Source organism: Gallinula chloropus (genome assembly GCF_964237585.1).
Source record: "Gallinula chloropus genome assembly, chromosome: 5".
Taxonomy (NCBI): Eukaryota; Metazoa; Chordata; class Aves; order Gruiformes; family Rallidae; genus Gallinula; species Gallinula chloropus.
The window spans coordinates 28,524,821-28,548,400 of record NC_140090.1 but is presented as its reverse complement, the minus strand read 5'-3'; the positions used below and the strand labels follow the sequence as shown (position 1 = coordinate 28,548,400).

Genomic DNA, 23,580 nt, shown 5'->3' with positions numbered 1-23,580 from the left:
TTTTCTGTATCTCTGTCAAACAGAGGAGGGTGACATTTCGAACGTGGCTCCTGTCCAGGACCTCTTTTCGAGGGGGAGAGGTAAGAACTCGGAGTTATTTGTTACAAGACATGTTGCCTCACATGTAGGGAGGAAATGCATTAAGAAGGACTATCAATTGTTAATGTTACTTCTTTACTGGAAGCTGAATTTTTTTTGATAACTGAAATGTTTTAAACAGCCTCTTGGAGCCACTTGTAATAAAAAAAAAATAAAGAAAAAAATCATAAAGAGACAAAAGAAGGAGAGAAAAATGAACAGGGGTTGATCTGAAACACCCTGAAACAGAACCCCTACCCTGGGAGCAAGGGGAGGTGGTTACGTGTGTGGAGTCAAGAGTCAATTTTCATTCCTTAATTAGCTCTAAACCCCTACACCCTGCCACCGCGGGCGAAAGCCGGGCTGGGGAGCGCTGCCCGCACGCCGCTCTGCAGCTGTTCGGCATCGCCGCATCCGAGTGGGGAGAACAACTGGGGAAATGGTTTATGTTCACACTCCACCTCGGAGGTAGGCCGGCGTCCAGAGCGTGCTGTAAAACAGGCAGGAATGCCCCTGGTTGGAAACGCGCTCGTAATCCTGGTGCCCTTCTTTCCAAGAGACACCTTTCCTCATGCAGCTGCTTTAAAACCGCAGCGCGGTCGCATTGCCCCTCTGCGGAAATCACCTCTGGAAATCACTTTGTAGTTTCTTTTTTTAGCACTAGGATTTGGGAGGTGGGGGGACATATACATATATATACACACATACTTCTTGCTTTGTTTAGTTTCCTTCAATCCCCCCTCACCATAACAGCCGGGGGGCTTCTCTCCCCACTTGTTCTCCTGGGGCACAACTCAATAAACACACATCCGGCTCCTTCGCGGTCGTAGCCTGGCTTAATGAAACTGTGCCGGGCGCTTCCAAGAGAAGGATGTTTATTTTTCTTTGCTGACCCTGTTAGGCTGGTCCAGGTCTCGTGTGCCCAGAGAGCCGCTCTATAAAGGGACCTTTGTGACTGCAGCGGGGACGCGGTGTCAGCCGGGAAGTGCCTGCACTCACTCAACACCGCGGTTCTCTTACTGCAGCGCCGGGCCGTGGGCGGGCAGCTGTGTATTCTGTATACAACGTGGGGGGTGGGCAGGGAGGGAGGGGGAAGCAAGTTAAGAGCACGGTGTTAAGGTGGGAAAGTCAAGCACTTGTAAGGCAGATACAGCTAGAGCTGTCTGGAGAGCAGGCTTAATTCATCTGTTTATGGGAGCGCATTAGGAAGCAGTCTCCTGTGTTCACATCATCCCCGCATGCTTTCAAGTCAATGGCAATTTTGGGCTTTTGCCAGGATGTGCCACCTTCACAGTGTTCCTGCTCTGCAGACCTCCAGCCCCGTGGAGATCATAGAATCACCAAATCACAGAATCATAGGGGTTGGAAGGGACGTAGAGGGCTCATCGGGTCCAACCCCGCTACCAAAGCAGCTCCCTGGCTCATATTGCACAGGTCGGCATCCAGACGGGGCTTGAATATCTCCAGAGAAGGAGCCTTCACCACCCCCCTGTGCAGCCTGTCCCAGGGCTTCCTCACCCTCAATGGGTAAAAGTTCTTCTGCATGTTGGTGCAGAACTTCCTGTGCTCTAACTTGCAGCCATTGCCCCTTGTCCTGTCCCCACAGAGCACTGAAAAGGGGCTGGCCATTTCCCCCTGCATCCCATACTTCAGATATTGATAAACATTAATAAGGTCCCCCCTTAGTCTTCTTTTCTCCAGGCTGAACAGTCCTACCTCACTCAGCCTTTTCTCATCCTGATGCCTGTTCCTGGCTGAACACAGTGGTGAAACTGGGCATCTCCAAAAGGAAGGTGGAGGTGTAAATGCTGCCAAGGGGGAATCAGGGAGCCTTTCATCGCTCATGCAGGTTTATAAGTTTGTGACTCAGTGCTGGTGAGACCAAATTTGTGGGCGTACCTCAGGACAGCAGTCCCGTTCCAAGTCACTGGGAGCTTATACACTTATACCCTGGGTCTGGGCTGCCTGAAATGTCTTGGTAGGTTGGACTAGATGGTCTTTAAACACCCCTTCCAACCCAAACATTTCTACAAAATCTATGAAATACTCATTGTTGACTTCCCTGTGTGTCAGAAAAAAATCTGCATCTTTGCAGCTTGGGTTCAGAGGAGGCCACAAAGATGATTAGAGGGCTGGAGCACCTCCCCCGTGAAGAGAGGCTGAGGGAGCTGGGCTTGTTCAGCCTAGAGAAGAGAAGGCTGCAGGGGGACCTCATTGCAGCCTTCCAGTCCCTGAAGGGAACATAGAAACAGGAGGGGAATCAGATTTTTAAAAGGGCAGATACTGGCAGGACAAAGGGGATGGATTAAAGCTAAAGGAAGGAAGGTTTAAATTAGATATTAGGGGGAAGTTCTTTCCAGAGAGAGTTGGTGAGGGGCTGGAACAGGCTGCCCAGAGAGGGGGTGGATGCCCTGTCCCTGAGGGTGTTCAAAGCCAGGCTGGATGGGGCCCTGGGCATCCTTGTGTAGCTCCAGGCCTGGAGGTTGGTGGCCCTGCCTGTGGCAGGGGGGTTGGAACTCCTTGGGGTCCCTTCCAACCCAGACCAGTGATTCTATGACTGCTCAGTGGGGCTGGTCTGTACTGGTGTAGAAAATCCAGATGCATTCAAATGCCAGTAGCTGATGGTGATTCCTGTTCCCTTCAGTCCTGGTGCTGAACACGCACAGAATGAACCATGGGTTTTGCCTGAGAGTTGTTTAACGAAAGCTACAAGGCGAAGGAAGTGTCATGCCAGTACCACCAGCGATAAGCATTCCCCTGGCCCTTGGCTCCCGACCTGAAATGGGTTTTGCACAGTAACACACGACCACCCAACACGTATTTCGTTCTTTCCATTCACAATTTCAGAGTTTTCTACTGTGGTGAACCCCCTGACATGTTTCTGAATGAAAGTGCAGTGCCTTTCACAGCCTCTCTGGCTCTGCTCTCCATGACGTGGGGGTTAGGAAATGTCCATCTTTCAACTGGCAGGGAAGACAGTGGCTCAGGGAATGTCAGGGACCTGCCAAACCTCAAGAAGTGAGAGGCAAGGGTGGGAACACAGATCAGATGAGTTACAGATTGCTTTCACCCTATTTGTGTTGCCCTGAGCGTAAAGCACAGCCTTCCTTTGAGACGAGCTGGTCTCATTGCTTTGGGTCACGTTTGCCTCTCTCTTTGCTCCTGATGGACACGTTTGGTGGTTATAAAAAGATTGGAAGTGATTCCTTTCAGATTAGATTCTTTTTTGATCTGCAAAACCCAACTGAGTTTTGCCATCACAGCAGCTGCCTCTCCCTTCAGTCAAGGATGGAGACAGCACGCTGCAGGCTGGAGAAGGTGTTCATCCATCAGCAGGTTGCCGGAAGCTCATGGGTAAGCTGGTGGTAGGGCTCTGTTGGGTACACCTCAGTGTGCAGGAGATTCTGGTCTAGAAAATGAAAGCAACTGGCTAACTGTAACTTAGAACCAAGGTCTTGATACTGTTGGTGTTGAACGTCTTGAAAGCAGGGAGAGTTTTCAGGTCAGATTTGTCTCCTTGGCATTAACACTCCTTGCGAGATACAGAAGGCCCCAAGGCTGTACTAGGCCTTTCCTTTGCTACAGTCTCTGTGTCCTTACAGGAGAGCATTGGCTACTAGGGATTTTTGCTGAGGAGCTTGTGTACATTTCCAGTGTCTGCAGCAGTGGTGACAGCAAAGCAAAGGACAAACATTCCTGTGTTCTCCAGCAAATTGTGTCATGTTCTCTTTTGTTGGGTTTTTGGGGTTTTTTAATTCTCTATTTGGGGATTAATTGTGTCCCCACTGGAGACAGAGCTTTCCCTAAATGTAACTGAAAACTGTTCAAAAACTGTTCCTAAGAGTGCAAGTACCAAGCTTGGTTTGCTGGAGGAAACATATGAAAGAAGGAAGGATTTCTGCTGCCAGGCAGACACAGGGATGCACCTGCTCAGTGAAAGGAATCGGAGCTGAGGGTCTGGCAGGTGAAGGAGAAAGCATCGGAGGCTGGGCATCACCTCCATGACAGAGCCAGCTCTTCTGTTCCACATCACCTCACTCACTGCTTTAACCAGTAATCTCTGCTGCTGGGTACCTGTCACTGCTGACAGCAGTTCCCCTCCTCGTCTCTGTGTAGATGTACTCTCTGTAACCAATTTATTTTCCTCTAATCATGTAATACCCAGGACACCGCTCCTAACACTCCCGTTGCTTACAGAGGTTATAAACAGAAAAACCTTTGGGGTTTGCTGTACAGCACAGTGTCTTCGGCATCTTCCAACCACACATCAAGAGAAAGCACCTGCCTGAGGGCAAAACCTGCCCCATCTCGTTGCTTGGTGGACCCCATCTGCCTCTTCTCTGCAGGATACAGGTCCAGCCCCAGGGGAAGGGGGCGCATCCGACGGGACAGGGGCTGAAGATGGCTTTGCTCAGGGCAGCGGGATGAAGCAGATGATGGCCAGACACGGGAGGAGAAAGGGCAGGACAGCCAAGGCTGCAAAGCAGTGTGGTGTATGTTGGAAAGGAGCTTTTCTCCTCCCCGGTTCTTACTTTTTTCCTGCTCTTGCTTTTCCTTGAAGTATTTCTTCTGATAATTCCAGGCAAGTGGTGAAAAATGTTGTTCAAAGGAGGGGTGGTAAGGGGGAGTGTGGGGAAGGGGAAGCTTCCCCCATCAAAACCGAAATATTTCTGAAAAGAAAAAAGCAAAAAGCTCATGATATAAATAAATCCCTTTTGTCTGCGAATTCCCCTGTGGGAGTGGGGGAGGCCTGACAGAAGTGTTCCTGCGTGACTCATTTCTGGGCAGCTCAATGGAAACTTGTCCTCAGCAGGCTGCATGTTATTTTCTGACCTGCCTGGAAGGAGGTGTTTCGCTTGTTGACTGAGGTAAGGGAGGCGCCTGCTTCTCCTTTGATATTCCCACATCTGCCATCAGAGGAAAGCTCCAGATGGCCATTTCTCCTGGAAAATGGTGATAAAAACACCGCTGGTGTTTTCCTCGCCTGCATGGTGCTGGGGATGTCTCTGGTGGTGCCTCAAGCTGTTGATAATGGCCTGAGCACAATAACGCGCCTGGGAGAGTCAGTACCTTCAAGCACACTGGTTTCACAGGCTGGAGGCCCCTGGCCAAGGTATGGGCTGCATCCTCTCTCATGCACAGGATGTGCCTGAGGGGCTGCACTGGTGCAAGCCCTTCCCTGGGTCCTTTGTGCTTTGAGCTAGGTTCTCCTGATGAATTTCTGCAGGACAGTACTGGGCTACTGAGAAGTGATTTCCAGGGCTGGAGCCTTTCATGCCTTTAACACAAAGTAAATGCTAGGAAAAGGATGAGCAAAAAGCATGGAATCCTCCTCTCTCTCAGGGCATCCTGTAATTTTATTTGGAACAATGAAAGGTACATGTAGGACAGTGATTGTCCTGTTGCGTTATGAACAGGCATCCTCTAGTCAAGGCTAAAAGTACTGTACAGCAAGCACCCAGTCAGAGAGGTGGTGTGACCTGACCTTTCTGGACACAGCCGGCAGGTCACAGAATCACAGAATTGTAGGGGCTGGAAGGGACCTCAAGAGCTCATCAAGTCCAACCCCCCTGCCAAAGCAGGTTCCCTAGGACAGGTCGCACAGGTCAGTGTCCAGACGGGGCTGGAATATCTCCAGAGAAGGAGACTCCACACCCCCCTGGGCAGCCTGTCCAAGGGCTCCCTCACCCTCACTGGGTAAAAGTTCTTCCCCATGTTGGTGTGGAACTTCCTATGGTCTAACTTGCAGCCATTGCCCCTTGTCCTGTCTCCACAGAGCATTGAGAAGAGGCTGGCCATTTCCCCTGTGTCCCACACTTGAGATATTGATAAACATTAATAAGATCCCCAAACCTGAATAAGAATGCAACATTATTTGTTGCCTTACTGGTGGTGCTGCAGGGTAAAACCCATGTGAGATTCCCTTTGGGCTCAGGTGGGGCTGGCATTCCCCACGCATATGGGATGTTTGTGACCTGCCAGCATCCACATCCAGGCTACTGATACTATCTGTGTTTGTGCTGGTGGTTCTGTCCGAAACCAGGACAGGTTCTTTGCTTGATTTTAACCCTCCTTCCTCACTTGCAGGACTGACTGATGGTACCAGTCTTCTGGGAGCAGCAGGGTTACCATTCACCTCCTGTTTTGTGCCATCCTGGAGATGACAGATGGGTGGGAATTTCTAGTCTCTGCCTTTATGTGGTGTTACAGCATAGCCTCCACTGCACGTCTTCCACATTCTCAGGGTCAGGATTGAAGTAGCAAAGTCCTGGACACCTGATGGAAGGATAAAATAGATCAATATATATAGCTGATTCTTTAGTCCTGCCTCTCCTCCCTGAAGGCAGTCACATTTAGGCATGTCAAGGCACATTTACAGCATAGTGAACTTACTGGGCTCCAAGTAACCTGTCGTCTCTGTGATTACAGCCCTAATGCCAGTCCTAAATGCTAGAGTTAATTTGTCCCCCCATCTCTCATTCCTGTTTTCTGTTGGAGCCCTTTGTTAATGTCCATCTTCAAGTCCCCTTTAGAAACCTTGCAAATTCTGCAGGAAAATGTTGAGCTGTGCTAAAAATGGGGTGACCAGGGATTCCTGCCCTCTCCTTCCCCACAGATGCATTTATCACCAGGGCAACTTCACTTCAGAGTTCACTAAAAATTCAAGCTGTTGGCTTAGATCCAGGAAAGGAGAAGTTTTATAGACTGACCTAAGTGTGAATTACAGTCACGGTGATGCCATTTTCTCCTTTCTTTTACTTTGCTTTACTTTTCTTCTCCTTTCTTTTCTTGCCTCTCCCTCCCTTCTCAACTGTTACTCTGTCACCAGAGCAGTTGCAGTTGCTGCGTGTTTCATAGTGCAGGTTTCTTCTGTCGCTTGGCAGGTCTGGGTGGAACTTTGGGGGATTTAAAAGGTGGTGCCTCTGGAAAGGGCGTTGGAGGTGGTGGTGGGGCTAATCACTTGTTTTAAGCCAGGTACAAATAACTCTCCCTTTTTAATCACAGAGTAGGGTGCCAGCCTGCCTGCAAGGCTCTCGAGATGTCCTTATTAATCACAGAAGGAGAGATGAGGAGGTGCATTCCTCAGTCTTGCCTTGTGCAGCCTGGTCCTAAATGCAACCACTGGCTTAGCTCCAGGGAGTCAAAGCAGTGGGTTAACAGGAGTTCACCCCTGCCCCTTCTCCTCGCACGTGTTCAGGTGAGACAGACCCACAGATGGGGCTTTCACAGCCCTGGACCTGGCAGCTCTCCTTCGCAGTAATCCTAGTGACAAAGTGCAGGGAGAAAGGCAAAGCCCCAGCCCATGCTTACTTACTTGCCTTACAAGCACATGCTGCTCGCAGCAGCTGCCCCTCTGCAGAAGGGAGACCGCCATGAGGGGCCCGGGAAGGTGGGCTGAACAGGGAGGGCACCTGCCCAGGTCCTGAGGGCACAGGGGTTTTCCAGTGCTGCCCCAGTAGACCGGGCTTGATTCTTTTCTAAGTGCGAGTGGTGCTTGACGGGGATCTAGCACCCGGCTTTCAGGAGTGGGACGGGACCAGGACAGGCAAACTCTCTGTTTTACTTGGAGAATAAAGAGCATGGTTTGGGAGCGGATGGCAAGTGGGAAGATGTGCCTGCTCAGGAAAGATGGTGGGAAGTGTTGGTGAATGCAGTGGGATGGTTGAGCTGCCCAGAGCTGAGGGTTCCTCCGGAGAATCAGAAGTTTTCTTTGCTTTTGGGGTGTTTTTTACTGTTTTCTGTTGCATTGCTTCAGTGTTAGGAGTGGCAGAAAGTGTCCTGCCTAATGAGAGAGTCGGTGTGTATCCGCTGTGCTGGATTACTGGTTATTTTCAGAGGCTGGAAGCTCTCCTTGAGAGAGTCGCAGGCCCAAATTGCTGGGTGGATCGGTTTTCAAGTGGGGTGGGATCAGGGCAGCAGTCCGAAAGGCCACCCACCGATAATGAACTGCTGCTTGTGGAGGGAAGCGGGACAAGTGAGCTCGCCTGCCCTGGCTGCTTCTGCCTTCTGGTGCTGAGCCTGGCCAGGGCAGGTGTCAAGAAGTAATACACCATGGGGTCCAAGACAGTGATGCCTGCAGACCCTGATTCCCCCAGCTGCTTTGTGCCCATGGAGGATCAGCCTGGCGTGCCTGGGTCAAGCAGCAACAGCCTTTTGTGGACTTCAACACTGCTCCCCTCACAGGAAGCGATGGTTACCATTAGGATTATGGAGTTGTTCAGGCTGAAAGTCACCCCTGGAGATAATCTAGTCTCACCTGCTGGTGGGGCAGGCTATGCTTGTAGGAGATACAGGTGGTGTCCGAAAATTATTCCTTCAGACTTGGAAAAAACATTTCCTAGGTCTTGGCCAAATGTTAACCTGTTTGCAAGCTTACATTTACCCACTGCACTCAGTGTGCTATGGATCAATATCCTGGTGTATTGTGGGATTTCTCATACAGATTCCCAGCACTGACCACTTCTGAGGCTGAGACAGCATTCAGTTCCCTTTCCACCACCCCTGTAGGAGAACTCCTTATGCCAGATGGGATGGGTCAGTTTTAGGGGGAGGAAATCTATGGGAGGAAAAAAAAGAGCCTGGTTCAGGAGAGAAACTTCTGCTAGAAAGTACAGCAGTATAGGATATGTTAAAACCTTTCTGCCTCCCATTGCAGCATGCCTGTAAGTACATAGAAGCACGTAAATGTGTGGATGTGAGAGAAAAGAGCAGTTAAACAGCAGTCATTTTCTGCAGGAGGAGCTGAAGGAACCTTGAATCACGAGCAGTCCAGGCACTGTGTTCCAGCTCCGTCTGTCCTGTTTACCAGACACTTCGCTCCTCTCTGGGGTTCTGCTTTGGCCATGGGGACAGCTCCATGTTGCAGGGAAATGCTGCTGTGTCCCTTCTCCTGCCTGTCTGCACTTTGCCCATGGGGAGAAGAGCAGAGCACCAGCTCCAAATGACACAGAGTGAGTAAACAAATTTATTTTAAAGAAAAATGGTGCTGAGCAGGAGTGGCCTGTTCCTAACAGCTTTGTAAAGTGGCATAGTGTTCTTGCTGGGAAGGCCCTAAATCACAGAGGTTTCTGTCCCTTGCAGCAACCACCCCATTGGGCTCACAGTGTTACGACTTTTGGTCAGGGGCCATGTGTATAAAAGCCCATGGAGTAACATGCCTTTTTCCTCCTGGTGAGACCTCGGTGCTGACCTGCAGTCCAACACAATGCCTTGCAGCTGGAGGGCCTCATTAAATCTAGTCCTCTTAAATCAGTAAGGGCTGCGGACAATACAACAGCTAGAAAACTGCTCTGGTCCGTCTTGTGCCATCATCAGGCACAGCAACAGGGAACCAAGATGTATGAAGCTGCTTCCCTGTCCGTGAGCAGCCATGGAGGGGGTCACACAGAGGCTCTGTAGCTGGATGCGGTCATAGATTAGGGTTAGAAATGAAGGGAGGGATGTGTTACTTGCAGAGGAGCCCATTGAAGGGTGGTGGGTCTGCTCCATTGTCCCAGATAACACGGGATGCTTGCAACCATGGCAAAGACCCATTTCCTAAATAGCAGGAGATGGGCAGGTAAGCCCAGCTCAGAAAGCCCAGCCTGAGCCCATCCCAGTTCTAGAAAGCCTTTCACCCATCCAGTGGACAGAGCACAGGCCAAGCTCAGGGCTGGAGCTCCCACCTCGCCCCATTGTCTGGTTTTCAGATCTGGTCCCTTTGATGCAAGGAGGGCCAAGCAGATGTCGAGTCAGGTTTCCAGACCAGCAACCAATTCATTCCAGGGGTCGTTTCTTGTCCCGGGGTCTGCCTCGCATGATGGCATCAGGATGGCAGCCAGGGGAAGGTGGCAGTGCCAGTCAGCCCAATGGCTTCTGAAAATCCCATCGATTCCTTTCCCTAACAGGGAAAGCAAACGAATTCAGTTTGCAGATCGCGCCCCTCTCCTCCAGACTGCGCAAGCCCAAATAACAACAGTTACAGGAAGATGCAGCCACAGTTTGGTGTCTGTGGACCTATACCCTGCCACGGAGTAGCAGGCGTGGAGCTCTGGGAAAGCTGGATGAATTACCACCCTTCCCCTCTGGCACTGGGGACTCAAAGACGCGCGCTGGGAAGCCGATGCCAACACAGCAGAACGCTACAGCAGCCTGCCTGGGAGCATCCCCCTGGGAGGAGGTCTGTGTGGACTGCTTTCCTCGCAGGTCTTTTGCGTGTATGTGCGTGTGGGGTGTGTGTGCACCTTTCCATACACCTTCGCCTCCTTTGCACTCAACAAAGCACTGCGCCCGTGGGGCACCCATCATGTCCTCTGCTCCTGCGAAGGGTGAGCTCCAGGCACAGCTTTGGGGTCTGTGTTTGAGGCTACCCGGTGGGGTTTAAGCAAAGCAGTGGCATTTTTGCTGGGCCCCTGAAGGCCTGGCTGTCTCTCGGTGGTGGCTTCATGGCCTGCCTGGCACTCTGCTTGTTCCCAGCCGCCGCAGCTCTGCCCACCCTCACAGGGGTTGCCTCTCCCTCGGACTTGCAGCAACCGCACGGCAGAGCCCCGGTGCCAGGGAAGACAGGTCAATATGGTGACATAAAACCTCCTCTGCGGCTTTTAGGTGCGGGAAGCATCGCCAAGCCCAGGGACGGCAGCGCTGTGGGCCGCACCAGCTGCTCAGCACTGGGTGCAGCTCCTGCAGCCGTGCAGGCAGCGGCCACGCCGGGGAGCGGAGACGGAACCAGCACCGTGAAGCGGAGAGCCCCGGGCCTCTTCGGCACCGACCGAGCGCTGCCCGGCTCACGTTTCTGGGCAGAAAGGCTCAGAGGCCGAACCGGCCGCCGTGCCTCCCCGGCCGGGCTAACCCTGCCGAGCCGGGCCGGGCCGGGCACCCAGCCTCCCTCTCGCTGAGGTGCCGCCGCGGGGTGGGTCTGAAGGAGGAATGGCTCCGGCGTTGCTCCGCGCTGCCGAGCAGAGGCAAACCTCCCTCTTCCCGCCGGGTAAAACCACCTTAACGCGGATGCAGGAAGCCACCGGGCCGGCAGGCACCAATCAGGCCGGCCCGCGGAGGGAGGGCGGTGGCGGCGGCGGCCGCGGGGACGCTGCCGGCGGGGAGGGAGGCCGAGCCGGCCCGGCGGGGCGCGGGGCAGATGGCGGAGGGCGGCCCCCCCGGCGGCGGGGATCCGCCCGCCGCTTCAGGCGGGCAGGCAGGTAACGTGCGGGGGAAGGCGAGGGGGTGGGGAGCGGCGTTGCCCGCCGCCGTGCCCGGGACTCCTTTCGGGCTCGCCTTGTACCGGGCGGGACGGGGCGGGACAGGGCAGACCTCCCCCTCTGCTGCCGGGCCCCCTCTGGCCAGGGCTCAGCCAGGTTTCCCCCCCCCCTCCCTCCACCCTGCTCTCCCCCTTCGGCCTCTCTCCAGCGCAGGTCGCAACCTGAAGGAATGGCTGCGGGAGCAGTTCTGCGATCACCCCATCGAGCACTGTGAGGACACCCGGCTGCACGACGCGGCCTACGTGGGGGACCTGCCCACCCTCAAGAGCTTGCTGCAGGACGAGAGCTTCCAAAGGTGAAGGGGGGGCTTCTGGGGCCCCGCCGTGCCCGCGCCCTCCGCGCTGGCATTGGAGACCCTCTTGGGGAGAAGGGAAAGCCGCTGTGAAGCCCAGCTTACAGCATTTGGGGGGGGGGGGGGGAGGGGATGGGTGGGAGGTGGGGGGATGTGCTGTTTACCTCGTACCGTCCTGCTCTTTTTGAAGACCCCCACCTCACTCTGCTCTCACAGGGGAGATGTCAGGTTGGGAGGATGCTGTTCTAACCCCCAAAATCATCCCCCGTGGCCTCCCAGGAGGCACATCTCAAGCTGGGCCGGGAGTGCATGACGGCAGCACAGGAGCTCTTGTGGAGACCGGGGTGGAAACGCAATACCCTGCAAACAAGGGCTGGTATGATGGGAAAAACACACAGAAGGGATTGGGTTGGAGTATAAAGCTGAAACAGCCTGCGCTACAAAACCTGCCCGGTGCAAAGCCTGTCACTGTGGGGATAGCTAATTAATTTTCCTGCACCGTGAAGAAAACTGCTTACAGTGCGAAATGTCTCTCCCAGACTCAAAAAAAGCGTCCTTTCAGCAAAAATGAGAACGAGCCAGCCCCTGTTTCTGCCACCTGGGACTCTTTGGACCCTTGGTCTGAGATTTTTGCTTTATTTTTGCCCCATAATGCATATGAGAACCCTGTGGCAGCGGGGCCAGGTGTCCTCACGTACAGGATGAAACAAAAGTTTGACAAGAGGAGGAGGGCTGGACCCTGCTGCAGCATCACATGTGTGGTGGAGTGAGCAGAGAAGTGAATTTTTTGAATTTGGGGGTAGGTATGGGGTGAAGATCCCCAAACCTCCAAGGTCAAAGAGAGCACTTTTTTATCTTAAGGCTTCACAGCAGAGGGCTTGATGTGGGGCTTGTACTCCTCTTCCTAAAACACAGTTGAAAAAGAAAACAACAATTGTGGCATTGCTCTCCTGGAAAACTCTGCAGTTGTGCTGTATAACTATGCCTGCTTTGTGGTGTACTGGTTACATGGGCCTGCGTGGAGTGCGCTGGAAGAGCCCACCTGCTGCTGTGCTGGCTGAAGAGCGCTTTTGCCAGCCTAAAATGCCCTTAAAGAAATCCCTTCCTCTCTCCATGTTCCTGTTAAAATGGCACCCCCAGGGATTTGCAGAGAATTTGGGAGCAGGGGTCTGAATGTTATGAGATTTGTAGGGCTAATCTGACATCTGGATGAGTGTGATGACTAATGTAGGTTGTTTCAGAGGAGTTCTAAGCAGCTGCTGGTCAGAGCCACCTCCTTCAACGACTTGAAAAAGGCTTTTATGCCAGCACAGCCCTCCAGCAAGGATGCTAATGGCCCACTTACCCTGTTCAGTGAAGGATGGCTGCACCTCCCAAGCTTGCACCTCACTGGCAGGCCTGAGTTTCCCCAAGTTTGTGTAGGTCGTCCTGTGTTACCTGGCAGAACGTGGATGTTGCCAGTGATGAGACAGCTGTATGCCTGTGTTGCCCTACGTTGCTCCCTTCTCTCATGTCCCCTTGCTCTTTCCCTGCTGCTTTGATGACTTCGGAGCAGCTTGAATGAAATGGTTGTTGTGGTCTCCAGCTTGGTCACTGCTGGTTTGGGACATCTCCCTGTGAACAAGGAATAGGGAGCATTTAATTTTTTTTTTTTTTACTGGCAATTTTGGCTGAGTTTTGAGGCAGGGTTTGTCCCTCCCTGTGCACGTATGCAGCTCCTGATGCATCAGAGCTGCGATAAAGCCCTTCATCCCGACTTGCTGTAGTCTCTGACCACCTACATGCAGCACCTAGTCAGGTTAACAGCAGGACTTTTTCAGGGCTGCTATAAAGTACCAGAAACGGGGAGGGAAAGCTTCAAGGGAGCAGTTTGGGCTCTCCTGGGATCCTTCTTGGGTGGGTGGGGTGGGGAGGGTGGGGCAGTGCAAAGCAGTGGGAGGGATCCTCTGACCCAGTGCTTTTCCCCTCCCTGACTGCAGCCGCATCAACGAGAAGTCGGTGTGGTGCTGCGGCTGGCTGCCCTGCACGCCGCTGCGCATCGCCGCCACCGCCGGCCACGGCCCCTGCGTTGACTTCCTCCTCCGCAAAGGGGCCGAGATCGACCTGGTGGACGTGAAGGGGCAGACCGCTCTCTACGTGGCCGTGGTCAACGGGCACCTCGAGTGTGCCAAGATCCTCCTGGAAGCTGGGGCTGACCCCAACGGCAGCCGGCACCACCGCAGCACTCCTGTCTACCATGCGGCACGTGTAGGCCGGGCAGACATCCTCCGGGAGCTGATCAGGTGAGGGCTCAGGTGTGGGTTGGAGGTGGCTCTACCTCCTCTTCTTCCTTTGGATCTTTTCTCCCATGGAGCTCAGAGCACACGTTCCCTCCTCACATGCCCAGTGCCTATGCAGGTATGGTGAAGCTGGCCAGAAGCTGAGCAGGAAGGAGGGTGGAGAGGTGCCTTCCGGCTCGCTTGGCCCTGGCAGTGAGTCTGTGCCGTGCTGTGCGCCTCCCATGCCTGTTCTCATGAGACAAAGCCCATGAGAGGAGTCTTTGTTTCTGAGCCCACCACCCCTGTGCAGTCAGATCCATATCTCACAAAGTATCTTCCCCCCACCCTCTGTCTTGACTGCCAGCTCCATGTCCCTGGCTGAATTTGCAAGTGAGGCGTATCCCACAGCAAACCAAACCCCAAAATATCTCCTTTGCTGAGCTCTGCTGCTCTGACCTGTTTCTGTCCTTGGGAGGAGAGGTGCTTGTCACTGGCACTGGCTGTTCCCGGCTGCCTGGTGTTTGCCCATCACTAGGTATGACCTCCATGGCATCCCAATTTGGTCTCCCCTTGCCAGACACCTGACACACAGCTCTGCTGAAGGGGTGGCGTCTCTGGAGAGGGGAGTGCCAGACGTCGCTGTCAGGTGATGAACAGTAACCAGGAGTGAGTGGGCGCAAGGTCTACCAGAAGGCTCTGTGAACTTGAATTTCTTCCGCTGTGGCATGTTGTGATACTACCTTTCTTCTGAACTGGAAGCTTTTTGAATAAGGGACCATGCTGAACAACCATGTGGGACGTTGATAATAAGGGATCATAAGGGGAAAATAGAGGTTGTAGGAAGAAATGCTGGAGGAGAAGATTTGGATTCACGTAGAGACGCTCTCCAAGGAATCCCTTCAATGCTAGAAAATAACCCAAAGGATTTGAATGGAGAATGTTCACAATACTTGGGGATTTTCTCCTTTCCTTTTTGCTTGTGGGTATGTTAATTTTCTTACAAGTGCAGATTTAAGGGAGCTGGCAAGTGGGAAGAAGGGGAAGCTGTCCCCCCACCTTTTTCCTTTCTCAGCGGGCTGGGAGGAGGATGTCCCCATCGTCGCATGCTTGGTGGTGCAGGGTTCAGCTCACGTGCTGCCTTCCCTGGTAGGGTTCAGTGCTCCCCTACAAAGAGAGGCTGAGGGAGCTGGGCTTGTTCAGCCTGGAGAAGAGAAGGCGGTGGGGGGAACCTTATTGCAGCCTTCCCGTCCCTGAAGGGAGCAGAGAAACAGGAGGGGAATCAGCTTGTTAAAAGGGCAGATAATGGCAGGACAAGGGGAACGGAGTGAAGCGAAAGGAGGGAAGGTTTAAATTAGATATTAGGGGGAAGTTTTTTCCAGAGAGAGTGGTGAGGGGCTGGAACAGGCTGCCCAGAGAGGTGGTGGGTGCCTCATCCCTAGGGGTGTTCAAGGCCAGGTTCATGGGGCCCTGGGCATCCTTGTGTAGCTCCAGGTGTGGAGGTTGGTGGCCCTGCCTGTGGCAGGGGATTGGAACTCTCTGATCCTTGGGGTCCCTTGCAACCCATGCCATTCTATGATTCTATGATTCTGTGATCTGCTGAGGGAGGGTGAAACGTAGCAAATGGTATTTCGGCAGCACATGGCGGGCTGATGCATTGATTTATGTGTCTGCTCCTTGGGATACCTTGCCAGCAATATTAAAAGCAAGATTTTGGAAAACTTTCAGGATTAAAAATTAACTGGAGGCTGTCCAATATCTTTTTTATTAGACAATGTCTCTCCCAAGGCTGCTAAGCTAATACCAAATTGTCAGATTGCCCAAAATTTCAAATATCTCATAGCACAGATCTCACAGATCTGTTCAGAGTTGCTTACATTAAAATGCAGTCTTGTATTACCAAGCTCACTCAGAGGTTTTTAAAATGTTGATTTAAAGGATTTGGCAGGGAGAACACAATGAGGACGATGCATTTACTGAGATGGAAGGAAATATTTCAGTGTATTCAGCCTGAGAGAGCCTCAGTGTCCTGAAAAGAAAGCCCAACCCAGTTCAGGCTTGCTGCAGGTGTCTAAACATCACCTGGTCCCTCTGGTTCTTCCTTTTTTTAAAAATCTCATGGATTTTTAAATTACACTCAGGATTGTTGAACACAGCTACGTTTGCTGACCCATCTAACCAAGCCATAGGTGAAACTGAACCTGTCAGTAGTAAATTACACAGCTAGAGAGTGGGGATCCATTGTATAAGACAGCTGGTGGAAATATTTACAGTTGTATTGCCAGGGTGTAGATTACTTCCCTAACAGCTTGTGATGTGATCATGCTGTGATGGGGTCTGAGTGTTCCATCGTGCTTGCAGTGTAACTGAGAGCTGACCTCGGCCTGTTAGGGGATCCTTTTGCCACAATAAAAGGATGACAGAGAGGTCTGAGGAGTTGCCCTAATGCTTCAGATCACGCCTAACTGTGATAAAAGAAGAGCTTTGTATTTTGCTTTAGGTTGGGGGTTTCCACTCAGAATTTTGATGACAATACCTGCTGCCTGGTCAGGATTGTGGCCATAGGAGGCAGACACCCTACAACAGCTCCATGGAGGTCCCACAGTAGCACAGATGACTCTCCAAATGCTCATGTAGTCTGATTTTAACAGGTTTCTCTCAGAAGTGTGATTGCCTGTGGGAAAGCAGCCTTATTTAGCCCTCTCTGCCTTAGCATAGGTGCGTTGATGCAGATTTAGCAAAGCGCTGGGGTCCCCAAAAGATGGGAACTTCCCCTTAGTGTGCAGTGATCCCTGAGCCAGCTGCCTTGCTAGTGGAGGAATCACAGAATCACAGGGGTTGGAAGGGACCTCCAGAGCTCATCGGGTCCAACCCCCCTGCCAAAGCAGCTCCCTGGCTCATATTGCACAGGTCGGCATCCAGACGGGGCTGGAATATCTCCAGAGAAGGAGACTCCACACACCCTGGGCAGCCTGTCCCAGGGCTCCCTCACCCTCAATGGGTAAAAGTTCTTCCTATACTCTAACTTGCAGCCATTGCCCCTTGTCCTGTCTCCACAGAGCACTGAAAAGGGGCTGGCCATTTCCCCCGGCATCCCATATTTGGGATATTGATAAACATTTATAAGGCCCCCCCTTAGTCTTCTTTTCTCCAGGCTGAAGAGTCCCAGCTCACTCAGCATTTTCTCACAGGGGAGATGCTCCAGGTCCTTAACCATCTCCACAGCCTCCTCTGGACTCTCTCCAGGAGATCCCTGTCTTTTTTATACCAGGGAGCCCAGAACTGGACACAACACTCCAGGTGGGGCCTGACCAGGGCAGAGCAGAGGGGGAAAATTACCTCCTGTGACCTGCTGGCCACAGTCCTCTTGATGCCCCCTAGGATCCCATTGGCTCTCTTAGACCCCAGGGCACACTGCTGGCTCATGGTCACCCTGTCATCTACTGGGACAGGGTAAAAATGGCCTGCATGCCATTTGCAGCTCTTAAAGGAGTCTCCTTGGTCCTCACTCTGCATGTGCTTAATTTAAATAAGACTGTTCCCATCCTCAGACCCAAAGTCTTCGGTGAAGTATTTGCTGGATAGGGGACCAGCCTTTCTGGGTTCAGCAAGATCTACTGCACTTGCCTTGAGGCAGGATTTGTCCCTGGGTGGTTTCCTTACTTGTTTTATTAGCTGTGAAGAGGAATATAAGGCTAGTTAAGAAGTCTAGTTTGAGTTCTCTAAGCGCTCAGTTTGCAACTGGGAGTCTGGGTGAAAAAGCCTTTTGTCTCTCTGTGGGGAGAAGGGACAAGGCTTTGCTTGGTCTGCAGGACAGCAGTTAAACCAACTGCTCCTTGGGGGTCCGGCTGTCTTCCTCCTCCTTCCCCTCTAGGCTGCATGTGAAGTAGAGGGAGTCAGTGTCCACACTGCTTGGGTATAACCCAGCCCGGGGGAAAGAAATCCTTCATTCTGCCATCTCGCCTTTCCACGGTGCTGCGGGTTTCCAAATTTCATGCTTTTCCAGAGAGCGACACTTGGCCTTCTTGCTCCCATCTATTTAGCCACATTCTTCACTTCCTACAAAAACCCCAATGGAACCAAAGCCAATAAGCCCTGTTTTTGCCTTGTTCCCAACTTACTGCCATCTGTACTTCCCAAAAAGAAGTACCCTGTGGGCACTGCTTCTCTTTCAGGGCGATGCTTCAGGGTGATACTTTGTGCTCCAGTCCTAGAGCTACACAAGGTTGCCCAGAGCCCCATCCAACCTGGCCCTGAACACCCCCAGGGATGGGGCACCCACCCCCTCTCTGGGCAGCCTGTTCCAGCCCCTCACCACTCTCTCTGTCAAGAACTTCCCCCTAGTATCTAATTTAAACCTTCCTGCCTCTAGCTTTAATCCATCCCCCTTGTCCTGCCATTGTCTACCCTTTTAAAAAGTTGAATCCCCTCCTGTTTCTCTGCTCCCTTCAGGGACTGGAAGGCTGCAATGAGGTCCCCCTGCAGCCTTCTCTTCTCCAGACTGAACAAGCCCAGCTCCCTCAGCCTCTCTTCATAGGAGAGGTGCTCCAGCCCTCTAATCATCCTCGAGGCCTCCTCTGACCCCTCTCCAACAGTTCTACATCTTTTTTGTATTGGGGCCCCAGATCTGGACACAGGACTCCAGCTGGGGTCTCACAAGGGCAGAGCAGAGAGATACAATCCCCTCCCTGTCCCTGCTGCCACCCCTCTCCTGATGGAGCCCAGGATCCCATCGCCCTTCCGAGCTGCAAGAGCACACTGATGGCTCATGGGAAGTGTCTCATCCACCAGAACCCCCAGTTCCTTCTCCTCAGGGCTGCTCTCCAGGAGCTCTTCTCCCAGGCTGTATATATATATATCTAGTACTGTCTAACCCGTGAATGGGGCTGTGCAGGGTGGGTGGGGAGAGCAGGAGGTCTGACGCAATTGTTCTGCGTTCTTCCAGTTTCCTACGTGCTCATAGTTGGCGGGTACATCCTTTCAGCTGAGCTGAATACTAGGGAAAAGGCCTTTTTTTGACTCCCTGGTGGGATTCTGATGGGATTTCAACCACACCAGCTCCTTCAGGAGCAGGATTTTTTCATGTATGTTGTGCTGTTGAACGCAGATTTCTGTTTCCATATTCCTGCTGTTCGTGACAGTCAGATCGATTGCCTGTATTGCTTTTTGGCCTGTTTTATCCTGGTGGGGAAGTTGTTTTACTGCATCTCTTCAACTGAGTCATTTGGAAACATCTCCAGCTGGCTCTTTAGCATCCAGCATTACGTGGTGCTGGCTCAAGGCTGAGCTGTTCCTTGTGCCAAGGCTGTTCCTTGGCACATCTTCCGGGAGGGCAAGGAAAGATGTTCCTCAGCTGCTCCTCCTCCTTTTGAAGCCTGGGCTGTCACAGGCAGAGAAACAGCTTTGCTTCTTAAAGATCAGACCATGCTGGATACAGCACCCCTACTCGTGACACCCCAGCAGACCCATCTGAGGGTAGGTATTGGTGGTTCTTGGGTGGGCGGCCCCAGAGGTACCAAGGGCAGGCAGGGTGCTCACCTTTAGGCTGTCCTTCAGCCTCATCCCCTGCCATTCTGTCACCCTGGGCTGCAGTCCTGGTGCTGTTGCGCCCTTGTTTCCAAACCTCTGTTTTTCCCTCTCCCCCACACAGGTACGGTGCGGACGTTGACGTGAATCACCACCTTGCTTCCCGCGTCCCCAGCCTCTCCCAGCGGCCCCTCACCACGCTGGTGGTCTGCCCTCTGTACATCAGTGCTGCCTACCACAACCTCCAGTGCTTCCAGCTGCTGCTTCAGGCTGGAGCCAACCCGGATTTTAACTGCTGTGGGCCCATCAACATCCAAGGCTTCTCTCGGGGCTCCCCAGTGTGTGTGATGGACGCTGTCCTGCGTCATGGTTGTGAAGCGGCGTTCGTCCACCTCTTGATTGACTTTGGAGCCAATCTGAACCTGGTGAAAGTGGATGCCTTGGGGGTCGAATCCACGGGAAGGGTCAAAGTCAACCCTGAGGCACTGCAGGTGTTCAGAGAAGCCAGGGGTAAGTGGCTTTGACTTCCTGAAGTTTATCTAGCTCTGGATTCAGGAGAGTTTCTTTGGTAGTTAGGAGCTGTTAAGGGAGGCTGGGGGTGTTACCATTTTCTTTTGGGTCTCCTAGTACATAGGAGATGGCATAAACATGTTACACCTAACCTGAAAGTGTAAAGCCATTCTAACACACACAAAAAGACAACTGGGAATTAGCTGGCTGTTAAGCTACATGTGGAGGACTTCACCACTCTGACGCCGAAGAGCTGTTGCTGGCCAGGCAGGAGGGGGTCTGGGGCTGGCTTCTGCAGCTCCCTGGCAGCTCCCTGGCATGGGCCCTCGGTGTTGCTGAGCTGCAGCTCTGTCAACACCCCTGACTCTGCTGAGAAGAGGCACACATAAGCTGGGGCAGGTGGTTCCCATTGCGCTGGGTTTAGGAGGCAAACAGGACTCCTTAGGTAGAGCGGTGCCTTGGAGGTCCAGTTTCTCAATCAGCGTGGATACCCCCATCCTCTGGTCCCTGTGCTAGAAGAGGTCTCAAAAGCTCTCAAAAACTGAAAAGAACCCCTACAAAGAAAGCTGGGATAAGATCTGAGCTGGCTGTCAATGCTATTGATGCCCAGAGTGCAATTTAGAGCAAATAAATACAAGGTCTGTGTGATTTTCAACCTGATCCAAACAGGGTAACGCCTCGCGCAGCTTCCCCTGCTGTGGCTTTGGCAGTGATGTCTTGAACCCGGTCATGCAGGGACTGGCTCCACAGCCACAACCCCATGCAGCCTCCAGTTTCCAAACCGCCCCTGTGGCGGCTGTCCTTGCTCCAGATCTTTGGCCAGAAGGTCTGGACTCCTCACAAGGAGGATCTGTGCACGCTCGGCTCTCCTGCACTGCCTTTGTGCTGCAGCGGAGGACCTGGCCTCAGCACGTGGGAGGGGTAAATGGCTCTTCGGTGACGAGCCACAGCGCAGTGCAGCTTACACACTGTAACTCCATTCTCTCTCTCTTCTCCCTGTCCCTGAGCTGTTCCCTCTGCTCTCTCTGTTGCAGGCCGCACCCGGAGCCTCTTGTCTCTCTGCCGCATAGCTGTGCGAAGAATCCTTGGCAAATCTCGTCTGGATCTGATCCATAACCTTCCAGTCCCAGACCCCATTAAACAATTTTTACTTCATGAACACAGTTAAAGGGCAACTGGCTGCTTCCAGGATCAGTTTGATGTGGTAAATGAGTGGGCTGATAAAGCCAGGTGCCAATCCCAACCCTTCCTCCACAGTGAAACGCTGTATTGCTCATGGAGTGCACATAATTCCCTGCCCCAGTGATTTTCCCCTCTAAATTTAGGGTGCAGTGATTTTGTGTGTCTGTTCTTAAGCTGCCAGTTATCTGAACTGGCCATTTCTTCTTTGCAAGTGGTTGGGCGATGAGGGCCAGTACGTGTGTGTGGCTGTTACATGAGCAAATCAGTGTGTACCATAGCTGTTAGCATCTGTCTGTCTGCTACGACTCTACCTCTGTTACTGCTCTGTGTTACACACACCTTGGGTCTCAGTGGCACTTCTGTGTGAGGGAAGCATCTGTGTATAAGCCTTTACTCGTCCTGTAGTATCTAAAGGAGTCTCTCCTTGCCTTGGTAAGGGTTTTACAACAGCACTATTCTCTTTCTGCTGCCAGTACCCTGCCTTTCTCTTCTCTATGAAGTTTGTGGTTGCTGCTGTAAAAGCGGGTGTGTTTTCTGTGGCAGGGGTGTTGGAGCTCTATGATTCTTGGGGTCCTTTCCAACCCATGCCATTCTATGATTCTATGATTCTGTGATTCTTCTGTCCTCTTCTGGTGTGAAATGCATCAGGTTTCCAGTCCGGTGCTGTGTGTTACTTGGAAAATCGTATCCGTGTCTCTGCGTGCTGCAAGGTAGCTGCTGACTTGGCTTTCTGTGTGTAGAGGCCCCATTGCACTGATGGGAGAGTAGCAGAATATGTAATCCTATCCTGTCTGAGTTGTTTCTGCAGAGCACCAGATCAGCTGTGGCAGCTTGGCTTTCCCTCCAGCACTGTGATGGATGAGGCAGGGGATGGCCAGTCCTCCTCCCGACTGCCGGGGACTGTGTCAAGCCTTGCGACCACGGCTACAGCACGACTGGGAGAGGAGAGGAGGAGAGGAGGAGAGGAGGAGAGGAGGAGGACTCAGATGAAGCCAAGCACGTCAGACTTGGAAAATTTTGTGGGTACTTTGGGGAAAAAAATAATGACTAGATGAACCTTCTGTCCACTGTAAGATGGGTTTGAGTCTTCGGGAGTGACCCGGAGCAGCAGTGGAGGGCGGCTGACTCAAACTGCTATGTTGCTGTGCTGGGTGGCAGTTGATGCAGTGCCTGTGAATGTATCTGTGGGATTATGGAGGAAAAGACAGCAAAATGATCTCTGGGCTGCCTGCTCGTCACTTGGCAGTGACGATGATGTTACCAAAGGCTCATTGAAGTAGCTGACAATGCACAGCACACAGAAATAGAAGTTCCTACCTGCCTTTTACTCCATATTCCACAGTGGCACTATGACCAGAGAAAACCCTCCCAGATCACTTAGGAAGTCCTTCTGTTTGTATGCTGCTTCTACCAGCATTACAGAAAGGGGAGAAGAAAGGACTTCTTGTCTATTTTTGAAGAGTTAGGAGGTGGTGTTTCTGAATGCCGTGTTGCATCCAGCAGACTGAACCCTGATTTCCAGTGCCTCTACATTGCTATTGACCTTTGTTTGTGTCACCAGCTCCCAGAACAGTGTCATTCTGCAGTAAGTCACAGAATCGTAGGGGTTCCAGAGCCTTTCATCAGGATCTCAGGGTCTGCCAGCTCCTTAATGGTAGCAACGTAGTCATCGTGTAAGAAACACTGTCAGAATAGCGACTCCAGAGGGACACAGATGGTCCTTTGGGATGATGGGTAAAACACGAGGTGATAGTTCATCCTTGCTTTTACTGATCCAAGTTCTTTCTAGTCTTTGTGTTATGATTTTTTTGGACAACTTTTCTTTGCCAGTTGTTCCTCCTATGTAGGTGCAATGGGCAAAAGTATTTTTCCAGATGCAATCCTAAAGAATTTTGGGATTTATTTATTTTATGGTATTAGTGCCTAGGAACCTGTTGTTGAGAGCTGACTTCAGCCTGGGATGGCAAGGACAGTAAGACAGCCCCTCTGGGAACAGGATCTTGCTCTGGTTGCTCTTCAGCCTGAGCCCTTGCAGTAGCAGGGTAGTGTGTGTGTGTGTGTGTGTGTGTGTTTAGCTACCATTTTCAGATGCCCCAGTTACTCTGCCTCTGCAGGAGCGGCCCCTCAACGTCCCTGTTACCCTGCCTCTGCAGGAGCAAGTCCCCAAGGCTGCTGTACAGACCTGCCCCACAGAGTTGCCCCATAGCTCTGTAGCTACTAAATGTTTATTTTCCAGTGGCATAAATGATTGCAAGATCAGTTTCTGGTCCTCCCACTATAGGATGTATTTAGGGTGGAATCACAGAGTGGTTGGGGCTGGCAGGGACGTCTGGAGATCCCCCAGTTGTCATCCTGCCCCCCCCAGAGCAGGGTCCCCTCGAGCAGGCTGCACAGGACAGTGCCCAGGATGATGGGGTTTGAATGTCCCCAGAGATGGAGACTCCCAAAACTCTCTGGGCAGCCTGATAAGCAACAATGGACTTCGTTACATGTTTCATTAGCT

General features: G+C 52.3%; 1 protein-coding gene across 1 annotated transcript; it reads left to right on the top strand.

Annotated features, from left to right (window-relative positions):
* The first annotated feature begins 11,167 nt into the window (after positions 1-11,167).
* ASB1 (ankyrin repeat and SOCS box containing 1) lies at positions 11,168-21,234 on the top strand. The gene is made up of 5 exons (XM_084265109.1): positions 11,168-11,252; positions 11,466-11,607; positions 13,584-13,886; positions 19,510-19,895; positions 20,930-21,234. Exons 1-5 carry the CDS (start codon positions 11,192-11,194, stop codon positions 21,061-21,063), a joined length of 1,026 nt encoding a protein of 341 aa, XP_084121235.1. The 5' UTR covers positions 11,168-11,191; the 3' UTR covers positions 21,064-21,234.
* Positions 21,235-23,580: the final 2,346 nt, after the last annotated feature.

Coding starts and splice junctions, on each gene's coding strand:
- ASB1 (XM_084265109.1), top strand. CDS start 11,192: ATGGCGGAGGGCGGCCCCCCCGGCGGCGGGGATCCGCCCGCCGCTTCA. Junction 11,253..11,465: donor CGCTTCAGGCGGGCAGGCAG/GTAACGTGCGGG, acceptor TCTCCAGCGCAG/GTCGCAACCTGAAGGAATGG. Junction 19,896..20,929: donor GGTGTTCAGAGAAGCCAGGG/GTAAGTGGCTTT, acceptor TCTCTGTTGCAG/GCCGCACCCGGAGCCTCTTG.